Genomic DNA, 22,095 nt, shown 5'->3' with positions numbered 1-22,095 from the left:
GGGGGTCCCGCCATACTATTTGAAAATCACTGCATTACATCATTGACATGTTCTAAAAATACTTAAGTATAAAGACATATTTTATTCTTTGTTTCAGATTTTCTAAAGAAGTGACGTTTGTTATCATTTCTTAGGTTCACTCTCTTATCATTAGGTTCTGACTTTCTAGCATGTCATCCAAAAATATCTCAGCTACTAAATCTGATCTGCCTATAGCAAACACACATACGTATCTTTTCTGAGTTGCTGATAATGCCCTAGTTGATACAACCTTTTCTGGATGCATAACTGCTAGTGCAACATATTTTAGGAGCGGGATGAAATTTTTATTGCTGTTTTTTGTAACATTGCTTTCTGACTGACATATTGGTTTTGTGTTTTGTCAACTGTAATAAAACATAATTGTCAAAATTCTAGGTTTAGAAATGTGGGGCTCTTCAGGACTCTTAAACAGAAGGTACCAAAGGTTTCTACTTTTGTAGTTATGGGATTATCATAAACCTTTGGTTTAGCACAGGGTTAGAGCTTGTAAATATGTTCTTTACACTGCATTGTTACTTTTTCGTAAAAATCTCACCTCCATAATCAGTGTTTTGCATACATAGTAATCTCTGTGGATCAAAGGATATTGTTCCTAGTAGTTTAGTTTCTGAGTAAAAGTTTATTTTTTAAGGCTATACTGTAATCCTATTCACACTGGAAATAAGTTCCACTGAACTTGCTGGGATTTACTTCTGAGTGGACATCCATAGGATTGTCCTATTCATAATTTAAAACTATCCTTTCTCTGAGCAGATGTAGAGCCCTTTCAGAGTTAAAATCTTACAGTCATTTCAGGAAATGTTCATTTTGGATCTTGTTGAGTTTTTTGGATGGGAAGGCTCACATAGGAAGCAACAACAAAGAGAAGTTTATCATATTGAGTATCTGAGTTGTTCTTTTTAACAATGAGTATAGGAATGGCTCCTGACTGAAATGGCCAACTTTAGGGATTACATTTTGGTATATACAGATTTAATCATTTGTCTTAAATGTAAAAATTGTCATGAAAAGCAATATAAAAGTTGTTAGAAAAAGTAGGCTTTTGGAAAACACACTCTGCAGTTAAGAAATTTTGTGTACATTTTCTTTTTCTTTATTTTCATAGAGCCAGAGCATCAGCGAGCAAATGGCAATTTGAAATACTTTGAATATATAATGTCTAAAGAAAAAGAAAAAGAAGCGAACAAATCCATTGCCGAAACAGATGAAAAGACAGGAAAAGAAACTAAAAGTCAGAAAAAATCAAAAGATTATCTGCCAGAGAGACAGAAATATGAAATGTTGTGCCGTGGAGAAGGTCTAAAAATGGTAATAAACATATGTATTCTTAAAATGTTCATAATCCAGTACCAGTATTGCTAGCTATTTTTTGCCTGTCTGATATGCATGTATTTGTTTAATAACATTTAATCTTTTATTTAAAACTTGTAGACTCCTAGAAGACAGAAGAAACTTTTTTGCCGTTATTCTGATGGAAATAGGAATCCTAGGTATATACTGGGACCTGTCAAGCAAGAGGATGAGTGGGACCGTCCTCGTATTGTTCGCTTCCTAGAAATAATTTCCGATGAAGAAATAGAAACTGTCAAAGAGCTTGCAAAACCAAGGGTAAAGAATCTAAACTGTCCATATATTTTAAATGATGCTACCAATGCACAGATTCCCCTTCCCAGCTTTTATTTTGCAGCAGTGTGCCTTGCTTTTGGTAATTCTATAATAAAACATCTTCTCTGTGTCATTAATGTAGACCTTTGGTTTAGCTCAAGGTTAGAGCTCATGATTTATCTGCAGAGCTCCTAAATCCAGTCCTTGGTGTATTGCAGTAAACAGCACAATAGGTAGCAGGTGTGGCACTGCCTGTCAGAATAGGCCATACAGAACTGATAATCCAACCTAGGCTTTCTGTGTGTCACTTCTCCCTGCTGTTTAACAGGGTTGAACCTTTGTGTGCCTTGTTTTGGAAGGCAATCCTGAAGGCAGCAGGAATTCAGGATCTTTATACTATACACGAACCACCTCTGCATGAATGTTTTGCTGCTACTGCTGTTTTTCTTCTACATTACTTTTGGAAAGGTAAATTATAAGGGCAGATGCAGTTCTGAGTCACTGTATCCATCACAGTGATAGATAGTCATATATTTTTATATTCACCTGTGCAGTAGTTATTGTGGTGTGTAACATATGGTTTATCTATGCATCTTGCAGTCACCTTATTATAGATAGTCCAAGCTCTTGAAAGAAATTAAGTAACCCTGGATTTAAAGGGCAGGATTCATAAAGGGGGCAGTACAATTCTCCCTGTCTGTAATAGAAATAGGGTGGGGGACAAAAGCCCAGGTTTTTTTCTAGAGTGGGGGAATAGGTTTCCAAAATCTCCTGAGGCTCATGAAGCACCCAGCTGCCAACCGGTGCCCACTCTTGCATGATACTTTAAATAAAAGCAGCTTATCCATGTTATGCATATAGGATAATTTGATTTTTGGAAACAGAAGACAGTATAAAAAACTTGAAAGACTTTGTAGGCCAGTGATGGCCCACCTAAGGCGCTTGCCAATGAAGCAAGGAAGATGATATATAGAGATCCAGATTATATCTCCTCAGCATAAGGTCTGAGGGAGATAACCCTCTCTTCTGTCAAGAGGTTGACAAGAAGCTGTCCCTTTCTTTGAGAACCGGTGCTCAAATGTCTCTGTTGTGCTGCAGGGGTGACTACTCACTTTCGCTGCTATTTTGAAAGGAGCTCATGTGTCTCATGTATTGCTTTGTCAGCACCAGTCTATAAGTAGATGTGTTTCTGAATAAGTGTGGCATGTTCAGTATCAATACACGGGCTACAAATTGTTCATTCAGAAGGGTCTCACGGAGAACCTTTCATTGAGGCTTCTCTGGAGAAGCACTCTGACATAGCCTCACACAACCCTCACCTGCACTCTGGCTAACTCCTCCTTAGGAGCGGTACAGTCCGCCAAAAATGGCGGCCTACCACCGCCTGTTTCTCCACCGGAGGGAAGTTGCAGCCACTAAACCGTATGGCTTCCCTCCGGCGGAAAAAGAACCCGCAAAAAGCGGGTTCTTTTTATGCTGCAGGGGCGGCATAACAAGTGCACCATTGGCACACTCATTACGTAAGCACTGCACGGCACCGTGCAGGCACCATGCAGTGCTTACGTAACAATGGCTGCGACCGTGTATACAGGGCACCGCTATTATGCCGCTGCCACATGTTAGGGTCACGAGGCATGTGGGCGCTCCACCCTGAGGCAACCTTAGCACGTGATGAAGGCATCACTGAGGGCCCGTCTGTACCAGGCCTTAGTTTAGCTTGGGCTCACAGCACCCACTACTTTTCCTCTGAGAAATTAAAGGTTGTCCAAGAGTTGTCAGGAGGATAAATCATGGTTACACACTCCTGTGTTAGCTACTGGAGGGATCAAGAGTAATCCCAGTTTTGGCAGGTAGACCAGCCTTGCCTTAAGCCACACACAGGTAAACCTAGGGTAACACAGACATAACTGCAATACATATATCAAATATGTACAGGGAATTTTCAGGTTTGAACTTATAAATAAAGTAGATGGCTTTGTCCAATTCTTAGTCCTGATTTTTACTGTGGTTTCAGTAATTATAAGGAGTAGCCTGCTGCTTCAGGTACAGGTGAGTTGCATTCTTGTACTTATATGTTACGAAAAGGGTAGTATCCGCTTGGCAAGATACTACACTGCCCATATGCATATTATCCTAAGGGACAGGAACCCTACTGGAGCCTGTGCTCCAACATAGGGTTCTGAATGGTCGGATGGATGTGATGCGAGATATACATTGTAATTCAACTATTCTGATTGGTTCGCTTCACAGCTGAGGCGAGCCACCATTTCAAACCCCATAACGGGAGTCTTGGAGACTGCACATTACAGAATTAGCAAAAGGTAAGCTTTCATATGTCATACATTCTGTCCCTATAACGAGTGCCTCTGGTGCTCATTAGGAGAAAAAAATAGCCAGAAGTTTATTGATTTATTTTTTGGTTTAGCTCTTACTGTTTGCAGATATTGTAACAAACTGTTACTGCCGAGTTTCTCAGATTCTTCCTCTAACCAGAAGTTCTGTTCTTTGCTGAATTAGGATGCTTTCTTAGTCTATTGCAATATGCATGTAGATAATCCACCCCACGTGATATAGTGTCAGTAGTGATCTCCTTTTTGCTTTCCTCCATCAAAATCTGGCAAACCTTAGAATTTCAAAAATACCCTTCTAGAATATCCTTAACAAGATGACCTGCCTTTTTCCTGTGCATGAAAACTAAAGATGTGTTGTCTTGGCAGAACTTCACATTTTCATGTTTAGTAAAGGTTGAACAACTTGTATATGCCCATTGCAACAAAAACAACTTGCCTGGATTGCTAATTCTTGTTTTGTTCCGCTGGAGCCAGGACATCTTTTTACTGCTTGGTGTGTGGATTTATGTGCTGTTAAAGCCTTTAAAAAAAATCTGGTGCTTTGGCTAAATATTAAATTGATTTCTTCTTTGTGCAGTTACAATTATTTGAAAAAGTGGGATTTTATCCTCTATGTTTTGACACAGTATTAAATCAGAACAGCAACAATAATAACAACAGTATATTTTAAAATTCTTTTAAACCTGCCCTTATGTAGGGCTCTGAATGTTCCTGTCTATGCCGCTTAATTTTGGCAATGTTTTGAGTATTAGGCACCCCCGGGCTGTTCTCTGCTACCAATCCTGTGTTGTTGTTTTTATTATTATTTATACTGTTTGTATACTGTTTTCCCTTCAAGGAGCACAGGACAGTAGACACAATGGGTTATTTCATTTAAGCCTCACAATAACTAATGAGGCAGGTTAGGCCCAGATGTTGTGAGGAGCAGTAGTAGTAATAATATAATACATTGTTATTTATTAATGTATAGCTTACATTTCCCTTAATAATGGGACTCAAGGTGGCTTACGCTATGTTAAATATTATGAATTGTTCTAATAATATGAATGGCCCATAAAATATTATAAATGGCCCCAGCCCTCTAGCTGTTAAACAGTCCTGGTTATAGTTTTTTGTGGGTTTTTCAGGCTGGTTATGAGCAAAAGCTAAATTTTCTTAGTTTGGCACATTTGGAAGAGGTTGTTGTTGTTGTTGTGGCACCTTATTAATGTTACAAAATCTACCATACTTTTCCATTTGGAAACATATACCCAGAGAAGCTAGGAGGCTTACCAATCTTTACAATGCACTGTTTGAACTTAAATGTCAACTACTTTTTTTTTTACAAAGTTTCAAAAAAGTTTTAAATTTACACATGTTACTGTTTTTTAAAAAAAAGTCCCACTGGCATTTGAATGTAGATGTAGAATTTTTAAAAATGCAACAAGGAAAGAACATTGAACTTCTGGATACTGAGAAGTTTTCTGTGGAACTCTGCACACAAGTGGCTCACAAACCTTTCCATTTGGGGGGGAGAAAAAGTGAAAGGACAATCAAAGCAAATTTAATGAACCAATTTGAGAGTTGAATTGGGGAAAAGCAGTAGCAGTAGCTACTGTGGTGCTTTTTAAACATACTTTCTGATCTGAGCATTACATAATATCCAGACCAATCAGAACCCTTTTAATTGCCTGTGGCTTGGCCCAGAAGCTTGCTACTAGAGTAAGCCCATGTCCTTTCTCTTTTTGTAGCTGAGCCGAGCTACTGTGCATGATCCTCAGACTGGAAAACTGACCACAGCACATTACAGAGTCTCTAAGAGGTAAGGGGTCATTCGTACGTCTAAGCAACTTTCAAATTTCTCTTTGTAATGCTTGCATCACACTTGCTGTGGGATTCTGTGCATATTTTTCCTCTTCAGCAAATTAGAAGAAAAGGTGTAGTCTTGAAACAGAGTACTAACATCTGCTGCACTGAAACTTTGGAATGCTTAAAAGGGGAAATCCTCGAATGTAAACTCCATGGGTAAGACCTAATCAAAATTTAGCACTGCAAGCATGGGCTTAATTCTTTCCCATTGAAATCCATGGGAATTAAGCACTTCTAAGTAGTTCGGTAGATGCACCTTATTCCCTGTTATGCATGATTCTAGTCCAACTAACATATTGACCTATGCACTATATCACTTGCTTACTTCTCTTGCTGTGTCATCATACCCATGTTAATTTTAAACACTTCCTAGGAGGCATGTATAAACAGGAAGGAGGTTCTGTGATACTAGCAGCTTGAGATCCCTAGTTCAGAGTCTGTTTTAAAATGCTTAGTGGACTAAATATATCAGTTGCTTTTTCTCTTTTAAAAAATCTGTTTGGTGATTAGATGTGTTTGTTTATGGAAAGAATGTTGCTGATCACTTTAGGGGGCTATTTCAATTAACTGCACTTACTGCTATTAAAAAGAATTGGCTGGAATTCACAATCGCACTTACGAGTACATAATCTAGGGTTAGGCATTCATAACTGATATGTATTCATTCTTCCTGTGTATTCAGTGATTGTAAATGCCCTCACCCCTGCCCCATCCTTCCTTACCATGCAGCAACCACTGCAAGTGACAGGGAGCTGTTCTCCTTTTGATTGGGATGCAGCACATTGATGTTTCCAACCCCCTCCCTCCAGCTGTCTCCAGTGCAAGGAAAAATTGTGACAGGGATTCTGCTTCTGATTGTTGCATTCATGGGAGGAGTGTTTGGAAACATCAGCCTGTTGCATCCTGATCAACAAGGGAACAGACCCCTGTTACTCCCAGTGGCTGCTGCTCAGTAGGTGGGAAGTTGTGGTCAGGCTTTATACTTCAACTTCAATAAAGTCAGCGGCAAAGTCTGGGAAACAGTTGTTTGGAGGAAATGAGTGCTTCCTGTTTCTGTGGTCTTGTAGACAGTAGCACTCTACACCAACACTTTAAGACAAGGGTCAAGCATACTATTTTGGGGGTAAAGATCAACCTTTAAATGATACAAAGACAAGTTCTTAAGTCTTGGACTGTGTTGTGAAATGGATTTAAGGAGAGACATGCTGCCCAGTTTGTTACTTTCAAATCCACACTTGAGCAAGCTGAATAAATCAATGAAAAAATATATGCAATCTGGCTTCCTTTTGTAGTCAGCTGGTGAGCTGTGATCATCCATATGGGCAACTTATTTTTCTTTTTTAGCATCAGGAACTAATACAAAAGCAGTTTATCAACACTTCATTAATTTATTTTTTTCAGCTGCCAGTCTCTGCCAGCTACTGAAAAGGTGTGACAACCCATAGCTGCAGCCCATCCCCTGCTCATTGCTTATCATGCTTCATCTGGCTTGCTATCAGAAGCATGAAGTCAGGCTGGTAGCATATGAGAAAGTCAAATTATGTGGGATATGCATTTTGACTATTCAGTTTAAACATTTCATCATTTTTAACATAGCTCTGTCAACATAAAATAAGCAAATGAACATCAGTATTAAGAAGTTAGTATTTACAAAACTGGAGACTGTTATTGGCAGGAAAATAGCTTTTTGGCTACTCTCAAGGATGCTAGAATGATTTCTTCATTTCTGACTGAACCACTCTTACTGGCAACCAAAAATACCACCTCTTGCATTTTTAAGAGTAGCCTACTTCCTTCTCCCACACATTCCAAGCACTCTTTCCTAGCCAACACATTTCTGCATTATGGCATGCCTCTGCTTATGAGGAGGCTACTGTTCATGCTGAAGTACGTGGCAGGCTGTTCAAGATGGCATTTAGCCAGCGGTGGGAAGCCAAATTCTGAGCCAAGCCATACGCAGTGCCATAATAATTTGACGAGTCTAGCACAACTTTCATGAAGCTGCTGCCAATGAAGTATGTTTGTAAGACTCTACAGTACAATATCCTCTCTAGAAAAAACTCCTGAAGGAACTTTTTTTTAGATCATGGAAGAATGTTCCTTTGATCAAAAGAACTTTTAGATCATGGGAGAGACTCTCCCTTGTGCAAATCTGTTGAAGATACAGTGATTTAAAAATTACAGGAACCCTTCTTTAATCATGTAGTTTAGTAGAAACATGTGGTCCCTTTTAATGGATGAAAATGAATATTGATTATTACAGCAGAGGAGAAAGTATCTTACTTGAGCATTGATTTATTTCAGAAGGTAGCAACTTCACAAATATTGTTACACTTCTGACATTTGACTTTAAATATTTAGTCTGAAAATTCATAAAGTTGTTAACAGTAGTAAGCAGAACAGTGGAGAATTCAGAGAGCATGTTTCATAAATGACAGGGAGACAGTGCGGTATTATTTTTGCTTCAATATGACACTGAGGTGATATGGAACGTGTTGACAAGTGGACTTCCTGAGAAAGGAAGAGGGGGTGGGCAACTCCTTCTCCATTGGATAATATATCCTTTCCCCCTACTCGCCACCTTTCTCTCGCTGATAGATATAAAATTGATGGACCTGTGTTGACTGGCATGAAATGAAAGAAGGCATTGAATGAATTAGACATTGAATGAACTTTCCAGTCAGAAACATTTTACACATAATGCTGTAGGTTAGGAAGAAAGATGGAAACATAGGGCACCAGCTGCTGCATTAGAGGACTATAGTTACTTTTACTTATTTCTGTATGGAGATTATCAGGCACCTTTTTCTCCCAGGATGGGTATGGGCTTAAAGTGTTTAAAAATGGATGTTATTGCACAACTTCGGGAGAAGTCCAGATCGGGTACATGATGCCTCCGAGCTGGGCATGGAGGCATGCGATAACATCCATTTTAAAATACTTTAAGCCCATGCCCACTCGGGAGAAAAAGACAGGTGATAATCTATCTATTAGAAGAATGCTCAGGATGATTTATAGCATGTACATTTCTGTACCGCTTATCAGTGAACTCCGCATTCTCTAAGTGGTTTACAATCTGTAAGCCAATTGCCCCCAACAAGCTGGGTACTCATTTTACTGACCTACGAAAGGATGGAATGCTGAGTCAACCTTGGAGCCTCCTCTAGGATCAAACTCACAATGTTGTGGCTGCAGGACCAGCATTTAACCACTGCACCACCATGTGATGTAAGATATGAATTAACATTTGGCTGTTTTGTTTCCAGTAATACAGTGTATGTAGTGTAGAGAATTAACATGCCCATATTTTACAAAATGCTGTAGATTACTTTTCTAGAATCTGTCAATTTGTGACCATGATAGATCAATCTGGTACAGATTAGGTATCAAGTGTATAGAGTTTGTAGGTCTTTGTAGACTAGATCCCAACTAATAAACACGTAAGCCCCATAGCTTCAGTTGGTGTAGAGGGACTAACAGCTGGATTTCGCTCAGTAAAACTAACTTTGCTTGCTATAATCTTAATTCCTTTTTTAAAAATATAATCTGCTGCTTCATGTGTCCCTAGTTTCTTTAACTTTATTGGCCTCTTTTTTATCGGAAGACATTTTCTCTTTGCTTTGCCTCTTACATTAGAAACTGCTCTAAACCTGAGAATTCATTTCTTAACTTCACTCTTTACAGACATCCTAATCATAGTCATACATTCAAGTGTATATTCTCCATACTCTTTGAGATTCTGTAACCTGTGTTGTGTCTCATTTCACTTCTTTTGATTAGTGATTTATTGTGATCCTTTTAAAAGGAGGACAATAAATCTGCTAGAGTAGTAAGGACAATGTGGCTTCAAGCAAATAAGTTTCTCCATGGGATTTGTGGCTATTAATGAAGTTCAAGTATTGTGTTGGCTAAATTTGAATACTTCTAATTATTTCATGTTTACATATGACTCTTGGTTGTTAACATTGCTGAAAATGCAGGCTATAAGGCAGAATTAACATTTTGAACAACAAAAAGTGGTTGCCACCACATAGCAGACAACCCCCCCTGTGTTTTTAATTGCTACACAGCAAATTTAAATCTGGCAGATTCAGCTGCTCCATGCCACAGAAAAGCTACTTGTGAAGTATTACAGCTTTTTGTGGGAGAGTAGCAATCTTATCATTGAAACAGAAGCATGAAGCATAAGGTTGTGCATATAGAGTACATATGGGGAGTGGTAGAAAATGCAAATTGGAATGGAAAAATGTAGCTATAGGATAAACACCTTCATAATGTCCTTGTGTTAGAAAATATAAGAGCATGGCCAGGAAAGAGACAAACTGTTTATAGCCATTTCAATTTCAGGTGTGGAATAATTATCATGTCACACACACACACACACACACTCATCCATTTAAACTGATCCTATTTCTGGACACTTTAACAAGGGAGTGGCTTTTTAAAACACTGAAAATTCAATTTTTTCATCTTGTGAGTGAACTGTAAGCTTGTTAAAAGGCCACTGTGAGCTTTGTAAAATCCGAGTACTGTATAACTAGTAATATATTATATACAGAGACTACATCCAGATATGTGTATCTATGTAGAAAAAGAAAGCAAGAAAGCCTTTTCTTATGCTTGTTAAGAGTCATTAGCTACTGAAATTAACATAAAATAAAACATTCATTTGGTTTATTCTTTTGGAGATAGCTGTAATCTTTTGTACTGCTTTGTAACAGCCTTTTCCACAACAGTTGTTCTTTCCAACTATTTAGTGCTGAAAAGGGGGTGCTGAGAAAATCTTATTTTCACAGATTAATATATGTATCTGGGTTCAAGTACACACCTGTGATATGTATAAGAAAGACAATGGAGCCAGCTTGTTGCTTTGACTGGAGGAGTGAGAATTAAGAGGAAAACTAGAGATGAAAATAAATAAATGATATTCCTCTTTCAGGCATAATTGTAATGGTAAAAATGGCTTGTTTACTTGGGCACTTTCACACAATACAATAATAGCACTATGATTCCACTTTAACTGGTTCCAGCCTGTAGAGTTTTGGGGTTTGTATTTGAGGGATGTTTACTTGGCATTCTAATGGCTCACCAGACTACAAACCCCAGAATTCCCTAACACGGAGCCATAGCAGTTAAAGAGGAACCATCATACTGTAATTGTATAGTGCTATAATTCTCCAACATGCCCTAAAGTAACAGCCAACACATTTCCCCCAGTATGACCTTAACTTCAGCTCACTCACACTTTTCCCCAGGACTGTGCCAGAAATCCCATGCAGAAAATTGCTATTGCAATTGTATACAATTATTTGTATATAATTAGTGCAGCAGTATAATACAGTCGGCTCTTCCCTTACGTGGAGATCCGTTTTGGACCCCCCTGGATAAGGGAAGTACCATGTATACTCGATCCCCATGGGATTTGTGCATGTGGTGCGGCGTGGTGTTCCAGTGTGCGGCTTTAGCGTAAGCTGAAAGCCGTGTATGGCATGCCCGTGTATGACACAGGCGCACTGTATTACAGCAACTATTTGCACTTAGGCCTGGTCCAAAAAGAAGCACTATGTACTATTGCAATGCTGCATGTGTATAATGTTCTCTATGTGGACTTTAGTTCACAAAGTTATTGCACCACTTAACTATGGATGTGCACCAGTTAAAGGAAATTGCTTTGCTTTGAACAAATTCAGCATTGTTGCCAAAGAGTTAAAAGTGTTAATTATAAGTTATCAAACTGTCAGTTATCATTTAGGCTAAATATTTGCCTATAGACTGTTTTCACATAGTTATAAATGGTTTCTTACTAGTCTTGATATATAGCTTCTCAGATCAGGAATAACATTTCATTTCATGCTTAGTGCCTGGCTGTCTGGATACGAACATCCTGTAGTGGCACGGATTAATGCAAGAATACAGGATCTAACAGGACTGGACGTTTCCACAGCAGAGGAACTGCAAGTAAGCTAATAAATATAAATACAAAGATGTGACCATCCATGCCAACTTCATTCTGAGAATATGTTTTGAATATATTTTTGAATATTTTCCCCACACTTTTTGATTATTGAGAATCCTGCTATCATGGACACATAAAACTAATTTCAAAGCGATTTAATTTTTATTCTAAAAAAAAATCTGTTTCTCACTTCAAAGAAAATTGCAGGAGTCTCAGTTTAAATCGACATCAGTCTTGCTTTTTAACAGATGTGACATGACAGTTAACATCTCAAAGACAGGGCAACCAAAAGTTAATTGTATGCTGCAGCAGACATGTAACTGAGCTTTGATGCTATTTTTAAATATGAAAATCCACCAGGAGGAAAGAGTTTAGGGCAGGAATGTGCAGGCTTATTTAGCCCTGGTTGCTTTTTGGAACCTCATAGGGAGTATGGCAGCCGGAAAAAGAGTTACTCACATACCTACATCTTGGCTGCATGCTCTAAAATGTCTCTCCCTTGGTTGAGGTTAATTAAAATAAAGACAAAACCAGTCTATACCAGAACTCACCTTATAGGTGCTTGTATGTGGGATGCAGTTGGTGCCAGCGCTTAACATTGTAGTTAAAGGCTTGTGAAAAGAAATTACAATGCAAAGTTTGCAACTGAGGATGGAGTTAATAAAATGAAGTTAAATAGTAAAAAGTGGAATAAGTGAGTTTGTCATATTAGGTGTATGCATAGTTTAACTTTGCCAGTATAAGGCCAACTAGAATTCTGTGTTTAGACCATTTGTTAAACCTGGGAATTATTGGCAATATTAGACTCAAATCTAGTATTTCACTAGAGAAGATGATAACATATGAAGATTTAGTTAATTCTGCTGTCTCTTTGGGGGGGGGGGTCCACTGTAGATATGAAGAGAAGGAGATACTTCTTCTTGCCTCGTGGGTAGTTTATTGGATATTTGTGCTTCTTCTGCCGTAGGTAGCCAACTATGGCGTAGGAGGCCAGTACGAGCCTCATTTTGATTTTGGAAGGGTAAGTCTCAATCTGCTTTGCCTTTTTGCTTCACATGTACTATATTTCTTTTTTCCAGGTAGCAAATTATGGAGTGGGAGGACAATATGAGCCCCACTATGACTTTGCTCGGGCAAGTAAAGAGATGTGTGGGAAAAAATCTTCCAAAGCCTAGGCTTTTTTTTAGCCTGTGGCATAATGTTTACTGTCCGTGTGAAATTCAGACTTGTCAAGTTGTCTAATCTTTTTGAATGAATAAAGTCTTCTAAACCACCATCTGAATAATGAAAAAGAGAGAATAACAAGAAATAATATCAAAAATATATAAAGAGGCCGACAAAGTGGGGGGAGGAGGGGAAGGATTAAGGGTGCCTCAAAACTGAGTTGGGGAAAAGGATCTGGTGCTTTTTAAGTGATGGTAGAATGACCATACATCATAACATAAGTAATATGTGTACTGTAGCTGTTTTATGTTTTTGATGCAAAGGTGGTAGGTCAGGCCTCAGTAATTTTGTAGTCGAGATCAGTGAAACAATAAAATGTTACACCTCGGTTTTAAGTTGTACAGTATTTAGGAGCAGAATAATCTTAAATTACTTGAAGACATTGCTATCTCACAAAGTCTGCTTGCTTTTATTTTCTCTATCTGGTCTATTTTATTTTAATCCATTTTATTTCAAGGCTGCAGGTAAGGCCAAGAAATTCAGATGGTGGTTTATGGGGCACGTGTGTGTTAAGTAACTCCTTCAATTAACATTTTTCTTTGAACCAGGTAATCCATATAGTAGTTTAAAATTCTTGCCATAACACACAATAAAATCTTTACTTTCCTCCTCTAAAAATCTTGCAAACATTGCAAATTAATAGTCTGTTTGTGTGCATGATTTTAATTTCTGAAAGAATACTTTTACAGCCATACCCTATGCATGTTTATGCATTAAGTCCCACCATGTTAAGTGGGCATTTTTCCCAAGATATCTACTTAAAGGACAACTGTTTGTCAAAGTAATATTGCTCTGTTTGTTTACTGACATTGGTATGTGGCCCACTAACAAAGGTCCTTGTTACATTTTGCAAGAAAAAAGAACTAATGCATAGGATAAAACTATAAAATTTAAGAACAGCATAATTTAAAACAGCATCAGAAACATCTGAAATCTGAGAACTCTAAAAAAAATAATTACAAGATCTATGGAGCACTAAGGAAATTTAAATCAAAAGGTTAAATGACTTTAAGATTTGGATAGGTATATTTGGGAAGAGGCAATCCTTGAGTTGACCTAGTGTCAAGGCATTTAGAGTTTTAAATATTGAAACCAGCACTTTGAAACTGGGCTTGGAAATGGACTGGAGGACAGTGAAGTATTCAGTGGCATCTTGTGGAAAGAAGCACTAAAGACTTACAAGGAATGTACATGTGAAAGTAATTAGAGTTGATCAGTATGGGAAAGGTTCTGCTCTAATTGTAAGGATGGAGAAAGTCTTGTTTTCTTTGGCATAGATAGTTCAAGCTGCCAATTTTAAATGTTTGGCTGTATTTTAAATGTTTAGCTGGCATAAATTCTACATGTTCAGGATACAGTTGCTTCTTGCCTGGTTCTCTTTGAATAATTTTTAGGTTTAAGAGAAAGTATTTCAAGAGAACTCTTGAGCATTAGAAGCTTGTTCTGTGGAAAAAGAGGATTTGTGTTGAAGAACCATGTCTTGTTCTTGTATCATCAGTGGCATCACTAGGGTTGGCATCACCCAATACAGTAATTCATGGTGTCACACACCTCCATTGACCTCCTCCCATCCCACACCTTGCAGAATCCTTAGTAATTTTTTGTATTAATGTTACTCATTAATCGTAATTCCTGTATATCACTGAATGTAAGAATAATAGTTGTGACATCAACAACTAGCAAAATTAAAATTATATATTTGAATTACAGTATCACACGTCCAGCCTAAATGCATTTATGTATACACAGTTTCATGTGGTTGGAATTAAAATTTGGTAAAATAAGATTTTAAAATTAATTTTAAAAAATCAAGGGCCTCTCCTTTTTCCTTCCACTGAGCCTCACCCCATCTCTTCAACATTTTAAAGAGACACAGGCAAACATCACAGCCCATTTCTGCCAAAAGGCATATGTTTGAGGAGCACTGGTGTCACCCCACCTTAGGGTGTCACCTGGTACAGTCCTCATCCCCTGCACACCTCTACTGACGCCATTGATTCTGATCACTTCCAGCTATTCATAGTCTGCCTAAGAAATACTGCTACTGCTGTACTACTTTCTGTAGGGTCACTAGTATACCAGCCAGTCATTGGGTAGAAATATCTTCTTCAGACTTTAAATCAACAATAATCTATGCAACGTCCATATTTAATTCCAGTTAACTCATTCCATATATTCCATATATCCAATTGGCAGCTTAAATCAAAGTAATCAAGTTAATTAAAAGTAGAGAATTAAAAAATAATTGCAGAACCAATTTTGCAGACAAGACCAAATCTTGCAAAGTATTGCAGAGATGGGACAAAATACCAAGTGAATAGAGAGATCCCTGATCTCATTTCCTTCAAGCATTCAGAATGAGGGTCTTTCAGCTGTGGCAACATTCTGATAGATGGCACATATAAACAGATATAATATCACATTAGAATTTATGCTAAATAAGAAATGTTTGGGCAGTCCCCAGGACCACAAAAGCATGCCTTGTGTGTTTAGCAATTTGTAAATGGATTCCTATCATTTCAAATTCAGTGCTTGATTTTTTTCTACTAAATTCCTTTTCCTTTAACTGAAGAAGTTTGCTTACAAATATCTTAATACTAGGGCTCATGTGCCAGTGTTGTTTAACTTTTACAATAAAACCATGTTTGTTTTTGAACACAGAAAGATGAACCAGATGCCTTTAAAGAACTGGGTACAGGCAACAGAATTGCTACATGGTTATTCTATGTAAGTAAGATGCTTTGATTGTAAATGGTATTTTCAGTGGTCTTTGAGCTGAGGAGACAACTGGAATTCTTGAAAAGTACAATGGATTTTTAATATAATGCTGTTTTGTATAGCATCATAGAATTTCAGGTGTATGTGTATATGCATTTGTAGCATTTGTATTCAAACCTACAGCTGCAAAGATTTTCAGAGTGTTTGATGTACTGTAGCAATGTAAAAAAAATCTGTTCTTGTCCTTTGGCTTACAAGCTTAAAAAGAGTTTAAAAATAAACTGATACACATTTGGTGGGAATAAATCTATGCTCTTTCATGAGCTACACCTTAAAAAATTGAAAGACAAAACAAACAAATAAATGCAGTGTCTCTTTTAAGATAGTTTGGGTGCAACCAGAAGCCTATCTTGTCCAGGAGTTTTTTGATTCCACTGACTGTTGCCCTGGCTACATCTGCTAGAATCCTGGGCTTTGTAGTCTGGTAAAGCACTACAGTTCTTTGGTTGAGGATTTTAAATGCCTCTTCCTAAACTGCAAATTCCATAAGGTGCTGCCACAACAGTTAACAGTGGAATCTTAGTGCTATAACTGTGTAGGGTGAAAAGGCACTAGGATCTTTTTTCCACAGTGGCCAACTTGGTTCCTGTGGGAAACCCACAAGCAGCACCTGAATGCAATAGCATCCTCTTGGTTGTGTTTCCCAGAGACATGTGGCCTCTCATACTGTTGGTGGTATACAGCCTTTATTATCATCAATAATTTATAGCCTTTTGGCCCCTTAATTTTTTTCTTCCTCCTTGAAAGCTGTTAATGTTGGTGCTCACTGCTATATCTTTTTAAGATCTAATTCTGTAGTTTAATTTAATGTTAAGTCACGTCAGGGGTAGTCAGCTACACTGAGGACAAAGACCAGTTTTCACACTTAGTCCCTGCATTTTCAGCTAATTACAGGCTGGGTTTTTTGCCCCTCTTCTTTTCTTTTCTCTTCTTTCTCTCCCCCCACCCCCCATCTGTTTCCTTGTTTTTTAGGCTTGATGGGTTGTAGTGTATGGGAAATGAAAAAGTATTACATTCTGGAATATTTTTGTGATGGTTTTATTTGTTAAAGGACTATTTGACCTGTCTTTATTTCACTTAGAAAAAAATTAAAATAGCAGAAATGTCCAAGAACATTGTGAGTGAGTTGGGGGTCCCACAAAGTGAAATAGGGGGTTGGAGAGCTGCATGTGGACTTCTTTTAATTTATTCTTCCTTTTACCTATCCTGAATCTCCCCAGAATTACCTCCAGTTTTCATCTAAGAGCAGAAAGAAAACTTCTCCCTTTCCATTTTTTCCTATGCCATGCATAATTTTAAGCATCTCTGTGTAAACGTCCACCTTAGCAACACTTTTGCTAAACTTAAAAAAAAGTACGAATATTATAACTTTCATTCACATGGAATTGCTCCAACCTCTTGATAACTTTGGTTTGCCCTTTTATACAACTTTTCCAGCTCTGTACTCTCCTGTTTTTGGGGCAGTGACCAGAACCATACTTAGTATTCTAAATGTGGCTGTATCAAGATTTGTGTAAAGGCTTTGTGGTATTGGCAGTTTCAGTGTGCATTCCTTTCTGATTTCCAATGTGGGATTTCCCTTTTTCATAGCAGCTGCAGTTTCATTGAACACTTTCCTCCACTACAACTTCAGTATTTCATTCATTATTATTCATTATCAGCTTCATTACCATAATGGTAATGAATAATAATAAACCAGAATAATAATGAATTATTATTCATTGTCAGCCCTCATTGGCATTTCTATGAAGTTAGGATCTTTCATGTAACACTTGCTAACATTCAGCCATATTTGTCATGGTAAACCCCAGTTTGTAGAGGTCTATCTTGAGCTTCGTGCAATCTATTTTTGTTTTGTTTTGTTTTAAATACACTAGATAATTACCTGTATAAAATAGGTATTTTTCATGCATTCATGACATATGGGGGGGGGGCCTTTCATATAGGATACTTCTGGACTTCGAATTTCAGATATCCAGAGACAGTTTAGAAACTCAGTCTCTTGGCAAATTTTAGGTGACATGAGAGCAATTTTAACAATAGCAGGCACAAGGGTTATTTTCTCTTACTGGGACAACCCTCTTGTAATATCAAGTTATCAGCCAATAGAATGAGAAACAACAGAGAGACTAAAAGGGAAGGAGGATAGCATATCCATGACATGTTGTTGTTTATGAGCTGTTATAATTACCCCTTCTACTAGGTTATAATGTTAATCATATTACTGTACTGGTGCACTTTATATATTTGGTGTGAAGATAGCAACTATTTCTAAATCTGATCTGCCTTACTGTTTATCAAGTCAATGGTAATGACTGGTTCCTGCAAAGATTGCAATGAAATCAACTTTAAAAAAATAGGATATTTGAGATGGTTAGCATATGTGCTACACTTTCTCTTTTCAGATGAGTGATGTGTCAGCAGGGGGAGCAACTGTATTTCCAGAAGTAGGAGCTAGTGTTTGGCCTAGAAAGGTAGGTAAAATGTGTGCACATTAGCTGTTTGTTTCTGTGGTGTTCTTTTCACTTTCGTACAGTATGCTTGATCATAAATTGAAGTTGATGTGAAATATTCTAAATCGTTCCAGTGAATAGAGTTGAATGTCCACATATGCACATTGCTGCAGCGCCTAGATGTGGGGATGGGGTGCAGGTATTTGGAGGCAGTCCATCTTCACACACTTCTACCTGGTTCTCCAAATAATGATATGGTTGTAAAAAGATGAAATAGACTTCAGTAACTCACAGATCTGCTCAGCCGACAGAAATACCTGAAAACTACCAAAAGTTGAGTCTGGTTAACACCACTCATCCTTTTCTTTCCCTGTTCTTGCCCCCCTCCCCCTCCCATGGATAACAAAAAATATGGGACCTCAAGTCCTGTTGTTTACTATGGCAGCACAATATGTGTGCGTGGCTGTGTGACGCATCTTGATTTAAAAAAACAGGTCATGCTGTCTGCGGAAGCTCAGTTCCGCAGATGGCAAGCCCATGGATAACAAGAGCCCACTATACAATCTCTCTTGGAACTGTGTCTGAAGACCATGTCTTCCTTCTCCATAGTTAATTAGAACTGCATCTTGTTTTAATTGATTTCATTTTATTTTTGAAAATGACCTTTAGTTGCTTGTTACTAAAGTGTCATAGGGTGTCTTTAATGCTGTGTGTTTTACTTAATTAGGTTGTGCAGAGTAAATTATAACACTGCAAGAGTACTTCAGCGAAGGAGAATGACATGCCACCACTAAAATTAGATTAAACCAGAATTGTAAAAAAGGATGAAAATCCTTTCACACATAGCTTATGATGCAGGACATATCTGTCACTGTCATGTTTAACACAGAGTGGCAAGTGATCACTCTGGGCTCAGTGCTGGATGAAATGGTTGACAGGGATCTTGTAGCCTCAATGACAACAAACTTTGATCCAAAGAAAAATAAGGAGATACTGAAAGAACAGACTTGAGCAGCGTTGGGGACTCCAACAAGTGTGTGTGTGGTTTGTTTTTTAGTTCATTGTCAAAACAGTGAGGTGTTCAGGCAGAGATGAAGTTAACATAGCATTTAGGAAAGCTTAGAAGGTAGTGATGATCTGTCCCTTTGCTACATCTCCTTGGCCACTACCTGTAGAGTTTCAACTTTAGTATGCCTTACCTCTGCATTTTTTCCCCAGAAGGTAACAGTTAGTGTAACTTATTAATTCGTTGTTGTGTACCTTCAAGTTTTTTCCACTTATGAATACCTGAAGGCAAATGTATTATGGGGTTTCTGGGACTGAGAGAATGTGACTTACCCAAAATCACCTCAGTAGGTTTCCATGGCCAAGTGAAGAACTGAAACCTGATTTTTAGAGTCATAGTCCAGCACTCATACCACTACACCATGTTGGCTCTAAAATATTGATACTGCTTTGTATTTTATCAGGGTACAGCTGTTTTTTGGTATAATCTTTTTCCAAGTGGAGAAGGGGACTATAGTACAAGGCACGCTGCCTGTCCAGTACTGGTTGGAAACAAATGGGGTAAGTATGAAATCCAGAATATGACATAGTCCTCATGTCTGTCACATTTTGCACATATATGCAGTGTATTGAAAAGATAAGGCCCCAAAAGTAATGTCAATTGAAAATGAAACGTGAGGGTGATATTTAAAAGAATGTGATTCGAATGTGTGTGTAGAAAAGAGATAAAATGCATATTTGATGTGATGCCTGCCCTGTTAGCAAGCTCCTCTGAATTGATGATGTGGTTCCAATGCAGTTTAATTACAGGGTATTGATTATCTGCAGAAGCAATATTGCTGGATGTTATATCTCTTCATTGTCTGACAGTAATCAGAAGCAATTTATCATGAAATGTTTTATCATTTCTAAACTATCTTTTATAAGCTAATAAATATTCATTGATTTTAGATTCATGTAAGTTTTGATGTGCAAACGTGGCTCTTTTTTCTTTTTATAGTGTCCAACAAATGGATCCATGAACGTGGGCAAGAATTTCGAAGACCCTGTAGTTTATCAGAGTTGGACTGATCCAGAACTTCCTTCTTTCTCTTTTTGTGCAAATTACATTTCCCTTCCACGTTGCCTTGATTAATACTGATAGTTTACACTTACACTCCATTACAACCTTCATCTCCAGTGCCAACCATTGCTTCATCTATGGACAAATACCATCTTTTCTTATCTACGGAAGAATACCTTTGCTAATATACCCATTTAAATTTTTTATAGAGAGAATATATTTGATTTTTAATGTCTGTGAGTTGTCAAGGCCAAAAGTAACTTGTACTGACACACTAGAAACTTTTGCTGGTGATAAAAATGAATATGGACAGTCCCTCTTCTGCCAAGGATTTTGTTCACTTGGAAGTTAAGGTATTGCAAATCATGTCTACATTTGTTCCTTGTTTTAAAAGTGCCTGGCCACTGTTACACAACTGTGGATAGGGATTGCAAGCCAAATCTGTTTGACATCAGTGGCAAAAGTCTCCACTGAACAGATTATGGATTTTACTCATGGGCTACTGCTGTGAAAATTCAGGTACAGATAATTTTCCTTTCACCCCACCCTTTTTCTTTTCTGGTAATCTTTCTCATATGAATATGGCTGATAATCCTAGGCCAGTAGTTGTGCACATATAGTTGGCTTGAACAGTACTATGGCACTGGCTTTTTGTTTTTGTTTTTGCAACTGCCATGTGCATGATTACAGCTTGGAAAGAAAACAGATCTTGTTTTCCAGGTATAATTTGTGTTTTAACTATATTGTGATTCAGCTTCGATCATTCAATAATTATTGCTGTTTTTTATTGTTATCTAATAAGTCTGATCCCCATGAATCCAGGAAGGCAAGAATGTAATTGACTTAAACTCGGCATTGTGCTTTAGGCTGAGAACCTCAGTTCATGTGAAACTATTTGTTTGAAAAGAAAATGCACCTGTTCATCCTCCAAATGCTAAACTTTGTTTTTCAACTGAAGTGTTTCCTGACAAAGATGATATATTTATAATACTAAACCCTTTCAGAACTTTTCATTTTGTCTCAATTGGTATGTTTCGTCCCTTGAATGGTGTGGTATCTCTGTTAGTAGTCTTTTCACTAAACAAGAGCTGTATTCACACGAGATGTTAATTTGAAATTTCCAGCAATGCCTTGTAGAAATATTCACTACTTTACCACATTTTGTTGTATTACAAACTAGAACTGAAACAAATTTAATTAGGATTGTTGTCATTTGATGTAAAAACAATACTCAACACTGTGAAGGTACAGTGCAAGCAAACTGGCTTTTGTAGGATGCTTTATTCGTATTCATACACACACCAAGTCAAGACGTGGTAGAAGCACCTTTGCCAGGAATTACAGCTGTGAGTCATTTTGATTAAGTTTCTATGAGCTTTCCATATCATTTGATGCTGTTACAACCACCATATTTCATCATGTTGATGGTGTTCTTGGGGCAACACTTGTCATGTTTTGTGACAAGTAAAACAGTTCATTTTTGGTCAAAGAACCTTTGTTCACATATTTATTGTGTCTATCTATTGTGCCCAGCTCTGTTGAGCATCTAAGTGATGGTTGGCCTGTGGACATATTCTCCCATCTCAGTTGCCGACCTTTTCCTTCAGAGTTACTATTAGCCTCTTGGTTGCTTCCTTCACTTACCCAGTCATTGAAGTTTGGATGAGCAGTAGGTAGAACTGCAGTTGAATCATATTCTTTCCAGTTTTTAATAACAGATATAATAATAATAATAATAATAATAATAATAATAATAATAATAATAATAAT

General features: G+C 37.7%; 1 protein-coding gene across 10 annotated transcripts in view; it reads left to right on the top strand.

Annotated features, from left to right (window-relative positions):
- Positions 1–21,338, top strand: part of P4HA1 (prolyl 4-hydroxylase subunit alpha 1) — a 62,970-nt gene extending 41,632 nt beyond the window's left edge. For 6 of the 10 annotated variants that reach the window (XM_042457539.1, XM_042457536.1, XM_042457538.1 and 3 more), the window contains 9 exons: positions 1,148–1,350; positions 1,474–1,650; positions 5,729–5,799; positions 11,705–11,804; positions 12,770–12,823; positions 15,688–15,753; positions 18,210–18,278; positions 19,727–19,823; positions 20,263–21,338. In XM_042457539.1, coding sequence (XP_042313473.1) covers positions 1,148–1,350; positions 1,474–1,650; positions 5,729–5,799; positions 11,705–11,804; positions 12,770–12,823; positions 15,688–15,753; positions 18,210–18,278; positions 19,727–19,823; positions 20,263–20,333 — 908 coding nt within the window. In that variant the 3' untranslated portion in view covers positions 20,334–21,338. Of the gene's footprint in view, positions 1–1,147; positions 1,351–1,473; positions 1,651–3,897; positions 3,969–5,728; positions 5,800–11,704; positions 11,805–12,769; positions 12,824–12,881; positions 12,936–15,687; positions 15,754–18,209; positions 18,279–19,726; positions 19,824–20,262 lie in introns of all 10 variants that reach the window. The other 4 variants (XM_042457542.1, XM_042457543.1, XM_042457537.1 and 1 more) reach the window with 4 other exon arrangements.
- Positions 21,339–22,095: the final 757 nt, after the last annotated feature.

The sequence above is a fragment of the Sceloporus undulatus genome, chromosome 3 (genome assembly GCF_019175285.1).
Source record: "Sceloporus undulatus isolate JIND9_A2432 ecotype Alabama chromosome 3, SceUnd_v1.1, whole genome shotgun sequence".
NCBI classification, from domain to species: Eukaryota; Metazoa; Chordata; class Lepidosauria; order Squamata; family Phrynosomatidae; genus Sceloporus; species Sceloporus undulatus.
The sequence above is the reverse complement of the archived record's forward strand: the minus strand, read 5'-3'. Positions and strand labels throughout refer to the sequence as shown.